The following is a 12,588-nucleotide window of genomic DNA, read 5'->3' as shown; positions in this document are numbered from 1 at the left end:
ATTCTGATTGTCATCCAAGCACCAGACATGTGAGCAGCTAAAACTGTTCAACAAAGCTGAAATTACATACTTAGCAAACTATTTTTACAACAAGTAATGTGTCACACCAAGTAAATAACAAAATACAGGGAACATGCATCCCAAACAAGCCCTTGGTCTTATTCCCTGTCTATAAATAGAACACCACAATAACAGAACTAAATTACTCAGTGTAGTCAATGTCCAAAGACCATTACAAAGAACCTGTCTCAACAATGGTCTGGCTCTCTTGCTCTAAAGCTCCTTCTCTTTTACACGTAAAATTTCATCACTTACTGAAACATAGAATAGAAAGCAACTTACAGACTCGCCTGACCATAGTGCTCATGCGACAGCAGGTGAGCCACACTCTATAGTAAGCTGATTACCTCAACTCAAAAGTACATATTTATTATTAAAATTAAGTTAAACGAGAAATTTTGTCTTGGTAAAGACATTGTGCATGAATAGTGTGACTCACAAGAGCTCATGCATACAGCTTAAAAATTTAGCCATCGTGAATGCCACTTGTTCCCATACCAACCTTCAGTCCTGCTTTCACTTGTAGACTTCTCAACAAGTTGCCATTCGCTGTCGTCAGCACTCTCAGTTCATCTTCGACTTTCTATAAACAAGAAACCATCCACGCCGAGCAACTGTGTCGCACCACTCTCTCCAACCGCTCTCTCTTCTTCACAGCGCACTCTCTCGCTTCGCAAAGTCTCCAGTCTCGTTCGCGCCCTCGACAGTCTGGACACCAAGTGGACGGGGTTGAGCTAGACAGACGACGTAAGTAGATACGACGTGTATTTTGCGGACAGATAGACAGATTGAGTCTATAAGTATCGCACCTCTTCTTCTCCGGACTCCTCAAACTGAGCAGCAAACTCGCTGCGAAGGGTTCGAGACATAAAATCCAAGTCTCGCTCGGCTTTAGCAAACTGACACATTATAATATCATATCAAGTTAAATCGTAACCGCCAGAGCCAGTTTTCACCGACCAAAGCCTCCAGTTTCTCAACGGTGTTTTCCATGACTTAGCTGTAACGCACGCTACGACATACAGTAGGGTTGCGGCACCTAATTCGGAACAGTTTTGGCCACGCCTTCCTTCACGATCGTGTTTCTTTTTACCGAAGTGCTTGATTGGCTTGTACCCTAGATAATCTTGTAGAGTAACTGTTGACACTTTAATGGACCGACGCTTGTTTCGGTCGACCACCTTTCAACACCGCGATTGCGCAGAATGTGGGCGGTTCGGGAGAAACCATTAGCTCTCCCAGGGATCCTAATTCGGAACATTTAGTTTCTCCCAGATACAACTATCACATCGCGTTGCGATTTTGTCATGTGTTTATCTAGTCTGTACTGACGATGTAGAATAATTTTGGTGAATGTTTAGGCTTTGGCTACCGCTTTCTCATCTTGCCGAAGGTAAGCTAAAACGGCCTGATTCTATCTAGTAATCGTTTATTAGTGCAAAAACATGGTACAGACGGTTACATATATCTACTAGCATGGTGCTTGCACGTTTCATTTGGTGTGGATGGCAATATGGCGTACAGAGAGTGATTTCTCTCAATCCCTAATTAATCACTTACGCGGTAGTTTTGAGGCACATACAAAATTCTTACTGTCTGGATTTTATTGGTATGCACTCACAGACTTCCTTAGCACCAGTCATCTCCGTCCTGAAGTGGACATCTCATTCAACGAATGTGTACTGGTCTACCGACCTCCAACTCAATTACATGTAGCTATACAGGCATAAACAGCTATTTTATTTTATTGCGATGAACCTTTGAAAAGCACACTGCTACGCATGTAGATAAACAGAGTTGTATACACGTTCCCTTGTGTCTGATTCTGCACGTGCATGGGTGGAGCGAACGAAGTCATTTGATCTAAATGATTTGAACTTTTCCCAACTGTGTTTCTGAATACATGTCAACGTTTGCTTCGTCTCAATCTGCTGCTTTCCAAGAAGCAGTTGATGCTGTTAGGTCAAAGCGTTTATCAGTCCGTCAAGCAGCAAAGACCTATGGCTGTGCTACAACAACTCTCTACACGTCCGTGGTGTTGTTAAACACCAGCAAACTGGCAGGCCTATACCACGCTTTCAGAGCTAGAAGAGAAGATAGGGGTTCGTGCATGCATAGCTCTAGGAACATTTGGCTACCCAGCTACACGTGACCTGGTTGGGCGTGTGCTCAAGCAATATCTAGCAGAAGTTGGCTGTCAAAGCTCTTTTCCATCAGGCGAGCCATCAAAGAAGTGGTGGAGTGCTTTCGTCAAACGCTGGCCAGAACTAACTGAAAGAAAACCCCAGCATCTAACAATCCAACGAGCCAAGTGTTGCACACCTGAAGTTATCGATGGTTTCTTCACAAAACCGGAAGAGGTACTGAGGGATGAAGGTTTGCTAGACCTAAAGTACAGTGACCTTGCAGCTCGCCTATGGAACTGTGATGAAACAGGTCTTTCCACTTCTGTACCTTCCACAAAAGTCATTGTCAGAAGAGGAGACAAGCACGTTGTTGAAGTAGGCAGTGGATCCGGCAGAGAGAATATTACAGTGCTAGCCTATGGATCAGCAGTGGGCGAAAAGCTTCCTCCCTATGTTATGTATAAAGCTAAGACAGCTGATCCAGCATGGATGGAAAATGGCCCCATTGGAACAAGATATATCAGCAGTGACTCTGGATGGATGGAAGAAGCACAATTCACAGAATGGTTTTGCTCTGTCTTTCTGCCAGCTACAGAATCAGTGCGAAAGTCTCTGCCTGTGATGCTTATTCTAGATGGTCATGGCTCACACATCTCACTGAAAGTAGTAACATGTGCCAGGGAAAACAACACAATTATATTTTGCTTACCACCACACACAACACACATTCTACAGCCCTTAGATGTGAGTGTCTTTCGAACTGTCAAGAGAGCCTGAAGTCAAATCTTAAAAATCTACAAAACTGAAACATGTCAGGCAGTAGTCACAAAAAATCCTTTCTTTCTCTACTAAAGAAATTATGGAAAAATAGTGTTTTCCCTGAGCATTTGGTCAGTGGTTTTCGAGCAACAGGTATTCATCCTCTAAACAGAGAAGTTATTGCACATGGTGCACTTAATCGATCAATGCCTTACACGAAATGCAGCTATGATAACCTGACAACAGCAACACCAATCACAGAAATTTAACATCCATGTTCAAGGAGCATTTTCAAGCCAAGCTCACCAAGCCTGCCTCTAAGAGCGGAAGACTTCAGCTCAACTATTACGGAGAATCAGTGACTAGCGAAGAAGCCATACAATGCCTCAGAGAAAGAGAACGCCAAAAGAAAGAAAGACGAAACTTGGAATGCCGAAGTTGACTTAGCTTTGCCCCTTAGTAGTAGTCAAGAAAATCTGTGCCAGGGATGTGGTAAGGACTATGAAAACGATACCACAGATGATCAGCAGTGCTGGATAGGCTGCGATAAAGCAGGCTGCAGAAGGTGGTACCACTACTGGTGCGCCATGTTTACAGACATGCCTGATACGGCTGAGTTGTGGCTCTGCCCAGCATGTTCTTAAATACATCTTTCATAAATTCTTCCTTGAGCTCAGTAGAAATAATTTCCTTTATGTACAAACCATTTCTCTATGTAGGAGTAACGTTGGCCCCACATTGTAAATGGTTGATATTAATGACAATAAAATAATGACGATGTTGCAAGATTCTAGACTCAAGTCCATCTGATGAAAAGATGAACACTTTCTACGGTGTAAATTACGTTGCTCAGGCATATCCACAGTTCCTTTTCGTCTCTGATGATAGTTAGCAGTCTTTCACGTCGTAAATGACACAGAAACCTCACAAAAATCGGTTGAAGATCAGTGGTTACTACGTCCTTGGCGATGATGTAGTTTAACATCTACAAAAACAACAAAGAATTGAAGCTAAATCTTCATGATTTCAAGAATACGCAACAACACCTATGCAACATTGGAACGTGGTCTACCCTGCTTGACAAGCACAAGTCCTATCCTCAGTAGCCGTGCATGTAGCTTTATCTCTTCGGTACTCGGAGCGCACAAATCAAGATTCTTGCAAACGCGGTTAGCAAGAAAACGACTGTTCCGAATTAGGATCCCGTATGGTGATATCAACTATCACGCAATATTTCAAACGTTTCGTGATCACGACGAGCAGCAGCGACTGCGTGCACTCCCACTAGTCTTACGAGTAAGGTCATGCATTGGTCTACAATATGATATACAATGTTTGGCAAATACGCTTTTGTTTTATGAGAAACACGGCTCTAATTCCAGGCGTGACCGGAAGTTGCCGCTACCCTATTCGGTGTCCCAACACTTACTTTTAGTAGGACGCGCATTATTTTACGCATTGTTGACGCATAACAAGATCGAAGATGTCACAGCAAGAGTCGCTACAATCTCGCTCGAACGCTGTTTCTTCTCCACATGTCGTGTACAAGGTAGTTCTTACGGGAGGTTCGTTTTTGTGCAAATTTACTGTAGGTTACTGGCTGGACGCCAACGCAGTTGTCTAGCCACTCAAAAAAATTTAACAGCGATTGGTACCAAAGCATGTTATTTAGGCCCATGCGGTGGAAAGAGCACTGTTCAAGTTCGTTTGTCAACGTGGTTCGAGAATTTGGGATGGAAGGTAAGCACATCTAGACTACAGGATAGGTAGATAGATTGATAGATAGAATATTTATTAGATATATCCAATTCTCTAGTACAATGACATTCGATAGATACGGCAAACTACATAAAATGTCAACTAAACTCAAACCTAAACTCTAACTTAAGAAACTAATGTGGGCGTGCCTGGACACGCCTGAGTTTATCATCTAAAATGGAACCACCTTGAACAATGTTCAGTTTTTTCATCATCACACGAGCATTTAGTTTCTGCAGTGTAACGGAAAATCGACGTCTCCAGTAGGTCTTGAAGTCAGCAGAGTTGTTCTTTCCTTCGTTATCTTTGGACTTGAGTGATAAAGTGTTCAGCAGACGCTCATCGGAAACTCCCCAGGTGCCAAAGTGCTCAAACACTACAGGTATGCATTTTGGTGCACTACCTCCTGGAAGAATCTCGTCATATTTAGCAATTTTCATTTCTTCTCTTTTCTTTGCAGCAAATCCACTCAGTTTGGCGCAATTTTTGACGACCTCTTTACTCCAGGGATGGGCAAGTGAAATATCCATCTCCTGATCAGACAAAATACCAGTGTTGCATATGAGAATATCAGGTCTACCCTCATTGTTCAGATATCTATGTTTTGGTTCTTTCTTGTGGAGACTGGCCAGCTCTTTCAAGCATTCCAACTAAGAGCTTACAATTGAGTCATGAGCCCAAACGGGACCTCCTTCGTGTTTACATGTCATGAGATGATACCCAGAAGAGTTAAGGTAGGTCCCACAATCGCACTTATCTTGCATTCCCTGAAAAGGAAGGTGAAGCTCTAAATGTAAACAAGCTGCTAGGCAAAATTCACCGGGTTTTATTGCAAGCTCGTTTGACGTTGGGATTGCTTGTAAGAAGGCACCAGCTCTCTTTCCACTGACTGATCTAAGTCTGGCTGAAACTTCATGTGAGTTTTCTTTTCCTAACAGAAGATTGTAATCTTGATCAGTCATTGTGCACGTGAAACGATGTATTAACTTTTCCGGATCTTCAAGAATTTGACTTAGAGATTTTTCACTTAATAAGGATTTCTCTGGCATTTGTTCTTGTATAGTAGCCCCCGCTAGTGACAGATGGTGAGAGAGAGATCCTTCAAAAGACTGTCTTTCGAACAAGTTGTCAATCAACTCATGAGAGTTCAACCGCAAAGACAGTTCCTGGTACGTGTGAATCCAAGCTGCTAGGATTGCCATGGGAACGACTGATTGCATCCTGGAGAGACCAAACCCTCCATGTCTAATAGGCAAACAACTCTGAAACCATGAATCAGGGTCTGATACATCTAAGCCCATGACTGAAGAAAAAGTTTGATATGTCTGGTCATCATGTATCAAAGCAGCTTTATTGAGTTGTTTTGGTATGACAGTTCTACGCAAATGGTTGAGACTAGGAACGTGACAGTGCCTGAGTAGCAGTAAAGAACTCTGTGGATCGTCCAATTCTAGTAGTTTTGAACATAGTTCAGTACCAGACTTTGCCTTATCTATGCAACGTGCGGAGACGTAATCTGGTGTCCCAATTGGGGTTCCAAGTATGTCAATGCCAGAAGTGTTGATGGCAATGTCAACAGACCACTCATCTGGATAAGCCATTGCATATGCTTCACATTTCTGCTTAGAGACGAGTAGACTGTTGACTCAAACTGACATTGTAGGTCTTGAAAGGCATTCACAGTTTCTTCAGGCGAACCAATCAAGAAGACGTCATCCAAATAAGCCAGAGTTTGAACTTGGGGATGTTGCTTCTGCACCTTAGAGAGTAATGGTTGTATAGTAATGGAAAACAAACAGGGGCCCAAAGGGTCTCCTTGATGGACTCCTTGCGACTGAAGGATGACAGCACTATGGCCCTTAGTATACACAAGTGAGCTGACATGACCATACATGTTAAAAGCATGTGGATACACGTCCAGAAAATGATTGCATACTTGCTGTAACATGTGTTGTCGACTAATTGAATTGAAAGCATTCTTAATGTCTGATTTTAAAATTACCCAATCTGGGTGTTGTTCAGCAAAGCTTGAGCTTGATGAACTATAAGCTCAACTCCACCTTCAGTAGCCATGCCATGTTGAATAGGACAGAAGAAAGAATGGAATTCTGTCTGTTTTTCTGAGCAGATGACCTTAGCTGTAATTCTCCTAAAAACTTCTTCAATGGCTATTGGGCGCACATCATCGAATCCTTTTGGTAATGCAACCAGACGAGAAGCTGACAAAAGGGAGATGGCTTCTTCAGGAAGTGAGCCAGGTGCAATAGCACTGCACAGAAAGTGAAGATAATCACTGATTTGATGATCAGCAATCAGGGCACGTAAATGCTCATATCTCCATCCAGATGGACGGCCTCCAGAACCATGGGGGAGATCTAATCATCCGAGCAAGAGACTGCTGATTCAGATTCAAGCCTGAATCTGATTTTGGATCTTCATACTCAGGAACTTGTTGCTGAATTGGGTGTTTAGAAGCTAACTTGTCAACAGTAGCTTGTGTAGCTGGAGCTAGACCTTTGCTGCATAGAATTCTAGCTGCACGAGACAACTCACCACAACATATGAGACGAAGAGCAGAATTTCTTTGATGGTTTTTTGGCGTTTTAGATTCATTTCTTGATCTAGGAGCGTTCAACTGCAGTAGTTCTTCTCAATGATACTCCAGAAATTTTGACACAAATTGCGAATTTCCTGACATCCTGCTCTCCCACCACGCTTAGGAGGGGTAAGAACCATCCTTGGAACAAGCATCAAAAGCTTCCATGCTACAGCATCAGATGAATCAGAAGCAATTCTCTCAAGAGGAATACCACAACTCTTATGAAAAACTGAGACTGCAATGTTGGGAACTCGAGACACAGTACAAGGTACTGTAGAAGAAAGAATGTTATTGACCGTCAAACTTTCAATGAGAGACCATGCTCTGGCATCCAAGGGCTCTGAAAGTGAGTTTGAAAGATAACTGAGATTATTGCTGGGTTTTCCACTCAAGGAACAACTGTCTGTATTTTCCTTTGCTTTAGATAGATATATTTATACAGGTAGCCCTATCAACCTAAGGCTGGTCTTCCTAGGGGACCTGTTAACAGGATGTGATTGTCTAGATAGCTATAGATGTGCGCTTGCTCAAAGCTACACACTGTGTAGGCGGCTAAGTAGCTGATCTTTGATCTCTAGTGCTTGAGTTGATTGGAGATAAAAAGGAATTTCCAATGTTAATTAAAATTCAACTCATAAGTGATCAACACCATTTGCTCACTAATTAATTGATTGACAAACTTGTAGCACTTGTACTGTAAGTCTAATTAAACTAGTTTGTATGTAAATTGATTTGTTTATTGTTAATATAAAATGTGTTGTTATATGGAAGATTTAATTAATTGATAGGATAGCAGCTATAGGAATTCTCTAAATTAGAATAATTGTAATGTAGCAAAGAAACCACTTTCTGCAGCTGAAATTTTGTAATGTATTTAATACAGTAACTTCGTGCAATATAATCTCAAGTAGTCATTCAGTTCACCTGTTTTATAATTAATTGTTCTTTTACAGGTGTACCGAGTGCCCGAGACAGCAACTCTTTTGCTTGGGTAAGAGCAGCTAAATAAATGCATACAGGTGATGAAATTAACAGTGACTGTTTTGTTGTTCCCAGAGGAGGAGTAAGATTTGATGAGCTCAACGAACATACAAGCAAGGATTATTAATTTAATCAGTATCTTTCAGTAAATTTAAGCAGTGTGTGTGTGTGTGTGTGTGTGTGTGTGTGTGTGTGTGTGTGTGTGTGTGCCTGCATGTGTGCACGCATGCGATTTGTCTGTGTAGTACATGTCCATGCATAATGGAAGTGAGTGTGCATGTGAACACTGCGTTTTTTGCGTTTGGACTATGGTTGTGGTTTACATTTATGCAATGAGCGTCTAATGTAGTTGCAGACTTTCAAGAGAACTTGCTGAAGACACTGTTGCAAATTGAGCAAGTCTACTTTGATTTATCCCAAAATTGTCCAAAGCCCTGTCTTATCATCTGTGACCGAGGAGCCATGGACCCATCAGCATGTTGTTCTAATTTGTATACAATGTGAACGACAATTTTAATGTATACATCGTATTCATATTTCTCTAGTCATTGATGCTGGTACTTGGGACAGAATTCTTGCAAAGATTGGTAAGAACAATGTGCAGCTGAGAGACAGCAGATATGATCAGATCATTCACCTGGTTAGTGTATGGATGTTCAGTAACAGTCCATGTAGACTTGTTACTCATCATGCAAGTGTGGAGTTAGGTAACGGCTGCTATTGGAGCTGAAGAATTCTACTCACTAGAGAATAATGCTGCACGAACTGAAGGTTTGGAGTTAGCCCGTAAGCTAGATGCAAAAGCTGGTCGGGCATGGCTCGGACATCCTTACTATGATGTCATTGATAACTCTTCTGATTTTGAGGAAAAGTGCAGACGCTGTTTATCGGTAAGTAGATCAACTTGTCTCATCGAATTGGAGATTGTGATACATGTGGCATTCAGGCTGTAAGCGCCAGACTTGGAATTGACATAGGTGACCGGCTCATGCCTCAAAGTAAAAGATTGAAATTCTTGGTGAGAGCTTTGCCATCAAACGAGGTATTAGACATATCCCATGTAGTTCTACATACTTGGCTGCATGTGCCCAACATTGCGATGTTTCATTACTTAGAAATTTGGAGAGTTTCAAGATTTCGACGTCATCCAAAATTATCTGAAGTCACCAGATGACAACATCCAAGAACGTCTGAGGAAAAGAGGACAAAACAGTTTGCCATTGTCTAAACGAGAAAATAACTTGAATGTCAGTTAAGAAACAGTCCATCTTGTAGGCCACTACACCTACATGGTATCCAGAAGAACAAGCCTCAGCGATGGATCTGTTCTGGAAACAAGAAGACAGATAAACGACAGAGAATATCAGGTAGTGTCCGTAACTCCATTGACATTTCTCTCAAGTATCAACATCATTCGCACAATTTTGTACATCAGATTATTGCCTTATTCATGACTAATTTTAGTCTGTCCTTGTTCAGGATCTGTTATTACAGGCAGACAGGACACGATTTACTGCCTATAAACTGAGGCGCTGTTTCATTTGGAATCATCAGTATTTTCAAATGGACGTATATCAAGAACCTTGCCACGAGAGGTGAGAACCCATATATACTCTTGACGATGACACTATGAGCATTTCGCTCATTTCACAATTCGGCTGTAATGGCAGGTGCAGAGGTCTAATATTAATGGAGACCTACAGTGCAAAAGAAAGCAATGCTCGTAGTCTTCCACCATTTGTTGATGTAGTGAAAGATGTCACTGACGACGTTTGCTATTCGATGTACAACTTGACTCTCATGTAGAATGTCTGCTAGTTCAATAGTCAAGTCAAAGGGTATGGCAATTTTACCATGTTATACATGTATACGTCCAATATCATCTGGTGCTGATTGTTGTGCTCTCATGTGTCTCACAACTAGCAAAGACTAGCAATGTTACATAGACTGTGCATTTTAATAAAAATATAAAGACTAGCAAATTGTACAGACATTGACAGTCCCTCTGGGTCTCGCTAAGGCTCTATCTTTAGATATATGTTTTGTCTTAATAAACTTTGTTTTACTGAACTTTTATTGACAATTTCTTGTCTAACAATAGTTTATCAGTTACTTGTCTTCTCACCCTAGAGTCAACATAACATCACAAGTTGGGAAGGAATAGGTTCATTACCAAACTGTCTGTCTTTGGGCATCAGTCACTATCTTGTACTACATACACACAAGAAAGCACTTACACAGACATGGACACTGGATGCTTGCAAGCTTTACACATAATTACTCGTGTTTATGATGTTACCAAGGTTAGGGTTACTTCGGTTATGAGCATGGTTTAATCCATCTGACCGTTTATCACACATAAATGTACAGTGGAATTGCAGTAGTTGACAAGAGCTGAGACATTTCGCCATATTTTGAAATTACAACCAATATATTACCGCATACACTTGTGATGACTGTGCTCACCATCATACAACATCTCAACGACATAGCTGCACTCTACTTGATCTTTCCCCGTAAATAACTCTCATCACATTTCACTAGTTGTAGTTTCACTATCAGGATCATCGATACACAAATCATCCAACATTTCAGCCAGACTGATCTGAGGTGCCTCGTCTTCCACATCATCAGTTACACCGGATCCATGTCTTACATGTTTCAGTCGTGTTGCGTCTGACATATTGTCTTATCAACGAACCAAGTCAATAATATAGTTTGTGCAGACAAACCTTTATAGATGTTGACAGCTTGTCTAAGTGTCTCATCTTCTTCAAGATCAGCGAGAAAATCATCGTAATCCCTATATTCAATGGCATGCTGTGGTCTTGCTATGAAATGGTAGGATGTTGATGACTCACTGATCCATGCTGTCGGAAACAGCCATGTCATCTGAATCTTTAGGAAGGTGTTTCAATTTCCACACTCGCTTCTGGCGGCGTTTTCGTTTCTCTCCATAACTCTTCTTGACCAACACCTTCAATACAAACATGGCCGGTCACCAGTAGACAAAGATTGACAGACAATGGAGCAGCTAAACAAACGACTAGCATAAAGAAAGAAGTCAGACATATGGACACAAACTATGCTTTCCAATAGAAAGGATGCACAGCATATTATAGTCTACAGTGGTAGATTTGCAGCACCCTATACGCTGTGGCTGTTTGGGAGATATTACATAAGTGTAGTCGAAATTGATTTCCTTGGCAAATTTACAATACAATTTCATATTCAATCACACTTAGCATGTATCTCACACAGTAAAGCCACTGCATCTCAGATCCCAATAGCACTTTCATGCATATGAACATTGGCTCCATGTAACTGCCCTCTGTGAGGCATTCACTAATTGTCCCATACAATGTGATTAGAGAGAGTTTACAGCACTGCTTCATATGCAGAAAGATGTTTGAACTATTACGTACATACTGTGTTTTTGCTGTGTTTGTTGTTCGCGTTTATGTTAGCAGGGTGCCATGGTAGCCATTATTGTATACTGAATAGTTTCCTTGAGTAAATGTATCATCACATCGCATCACATCACAATACATAATGCTTTTTGTGCTATCATATCAACATGGCAAATATGACCTTCACAAATCTAAGGGACATTCACTAAATGTTGAACTTGTTTTGGCTACTAGAGGTTGACTGCTACAGTTATGTAACGGCTAATACAACACGCATGACATCAACATATAGAGTGGCAACCTTAAAACCAACAACCACACTGATCTATAGCAAACACACTAACAGCACATGAAGAGTACATGTATGCCTAATTAGCACAACGTACAAATCGTACCAAATCAGGCACATGGTCTTCACGTAGTTTGGAAAGGTTTTCGTCATTGACATTACTATGAGCGACATCAAATCTGCATAACACAGGAGTTCAAGTCGGTCATTCATCAGAACTCAAGACAGTCTCTGCGGTTCGTCTCTCTCACAAACGAAAATGTTCGAAACCAAACACCACAAAAACAAGCTGTCTCACCCCATCACTGTATCACCGGGTTTGAGAAGATGTCCCAGATGTGTTCTACAATAATGTTGACAGTCAGGTAAACCTATTTCGCTACTCTTTGCGACACAGATGTCTGCAAGCAAGTACTTGGAAGCAACAACAAGATCGATGTTGGTCATAATTCAATACAGCAACAGTGTTCAGTACGATACCTTGTGAGATGAATGTGTGGGCAGCCTTACAGGCTCTACCTCTAACACGATATATTCTACTAGATTCTTTGAGCTACAAAGGCTGATGAACGGATTTCGCCAGAAAACAGTCTGGGATACCTCAGC

General features: G+C 41.4%; 3 protein-coding genes across 6 annotated transcripts in view; 1 reads left to right on the top strand and 2 right to left on the bottom strand.

The window, feature by feature from the left end:
* Nucleotides 1-41: 41 nt before the first annotated feature.
* LOC134193057 (spindle and kinetochore-associated protein 2-like) lies at nucleotides 42-1,217 on the bottom strand. 2 transcript variants are annotated; one of them, XR_009972003.1, is made up of 7 exons: nucleotides 1,131-1,217; nucleotides 1,021-1,072; nucleotides 870-959; nucleotides 699-794; nucleotides 563-643; nucleotides 244-314; nucleotides 42-169 (listed from the first exon to the last, which is right to left on the bottom strand). XR_009972003.1 is itself a non-coding variant. In XM_062661846.1 (6 exons), exons 2-6 carry the CDS (start codon nucleotides 1,051-1,053, stop codon nucleotides 312-314), a joined length of 303 nt encoding a protein of 100 aa, XP_062517830.1. In that variant the 5' UTR covers nucleotides 1,054-1,072; nucleotides 1,131-1,215; the 3' UTR covers nucleotides 42-311. The 2 variants fall into 2 exon arrangements, 1 of the variants encoding a protein (XP_062517830.1); XM_062661846.1 differs by having other exon boundaries at nucleotides 42-314; nucleotides 1,131-1,215.
* Nucleotides 1,218-4,312: 3,095 nt separating this feature from the next.
* Nucleotides 4,313-10,360, top strand: LOC134192359 (TRPL translocation defect protein 14-like). 3 transcript variants are annotated; one of them, XM_062661105.1, is made up of 12 exons: nucleotides 4,313-4,510; nucleotides 4,618-4,685; nucleotides 8,256-8,293; nucleotides 8,359-8,396; nucleotides 8,633-8,761; nucleotides 8,829-8,923; nucleotides 8,991-9,173; nucleotides 9,230-9,325; nucleotides 9,399-9,495; nucleotides 9,559-9,650; nucleotides 9,763-9,878; nucleotides 9,954-10,360. In XM_062661105.1, the coding sequence occupies exons 1-12, from the start codon at nucleotides 4,429-4,431 to the stop codon at nucleotides 10,087-10,089; spliced, it is 1,170 nt and encodes a 389-aa protein (XP_062517089.1). In that variant the 5' UTR covers nucleotides 4,313-4,428; the 3' UTR covers nucleotides 10,090-10,360. The 3 variants fall into 3 exon arrangements, with proteins under 3 accessions (XP_062517089.1, XP_062517081.1, XP_062517097.1); XM_062661097.1 differs by having other exon boundaries at nucleotides 9,547-9,650; XM_062661113.1 differs by lacking the exons at nucleotides 4,313-4,510; nucleotides 4,618-4,685 and adding an exon at nucleotides 7,116-7,648 and having other exon boundaries at nucleotides 9,547-9,650.
* Nucleotides 10,361-10,683: 323 nt separating this feature from the next.
* LOC134181654 (60S ribosomal export protein NMD3-like) overlaps nucleotides 10,684-12,588 on the bottom strand; it is a 7,442-nt gene continuing 5,537 nt past the window's right edge. Inside the window, exons 10-15 of the mRNA XM_062648920.1 lie at nucleotides 12,463-12,588; nucleotides 12,281-12,396; nucleotides 12,089-12,161; nucleotides 11,145-11,260; nucleotides 11,016-11,086; nucleotides 10,684-10,959 (exon numbers count right to left, since the gene is read on the bottom strand). The exon at nucleotides 12,463-12,588 is cut by the window's right edge and continues 2 nt beyond it. Coding sequence (XP_062504904.1) covers nucleotides 10,814-10,959; nucleotides 11,016-11,086; nucleotides 11,145-11,260; nucleotides 12,089-12,161; nucleotides 12,281-12,396; nucleotides 12,463-12,588 — 648 coding nt within the window. The 3' untranslated portion in view covers nucleotides 10,684-10,813. The remainder of the gene's footprint in view (nucleotides 10,960-11,015; nucleotides 11,087-11,144; nucleotides 11,261-12,088; nucleotides 12,162-12,280; nucleotides 12,397-12,462) is intronic.

The sequence above is a fragment of the Corticium candelabrum genome, chromosome 1 (genome assembly GCF_963422355.1).
Source record: "Corticium candelabrum chromosome 1, ooCorCand1.1, whole genome shotgun sequence".
Lineage (NCBI taxonomy): Eukaryota > Metazoa > Porifera > Homoscleromorpha > Homosclerophorida > Plakinidae > Corticium > Corticium candelabrum.
This window is presented reverse-complemented; position numbering and strand designations above follow the sequence as displayed.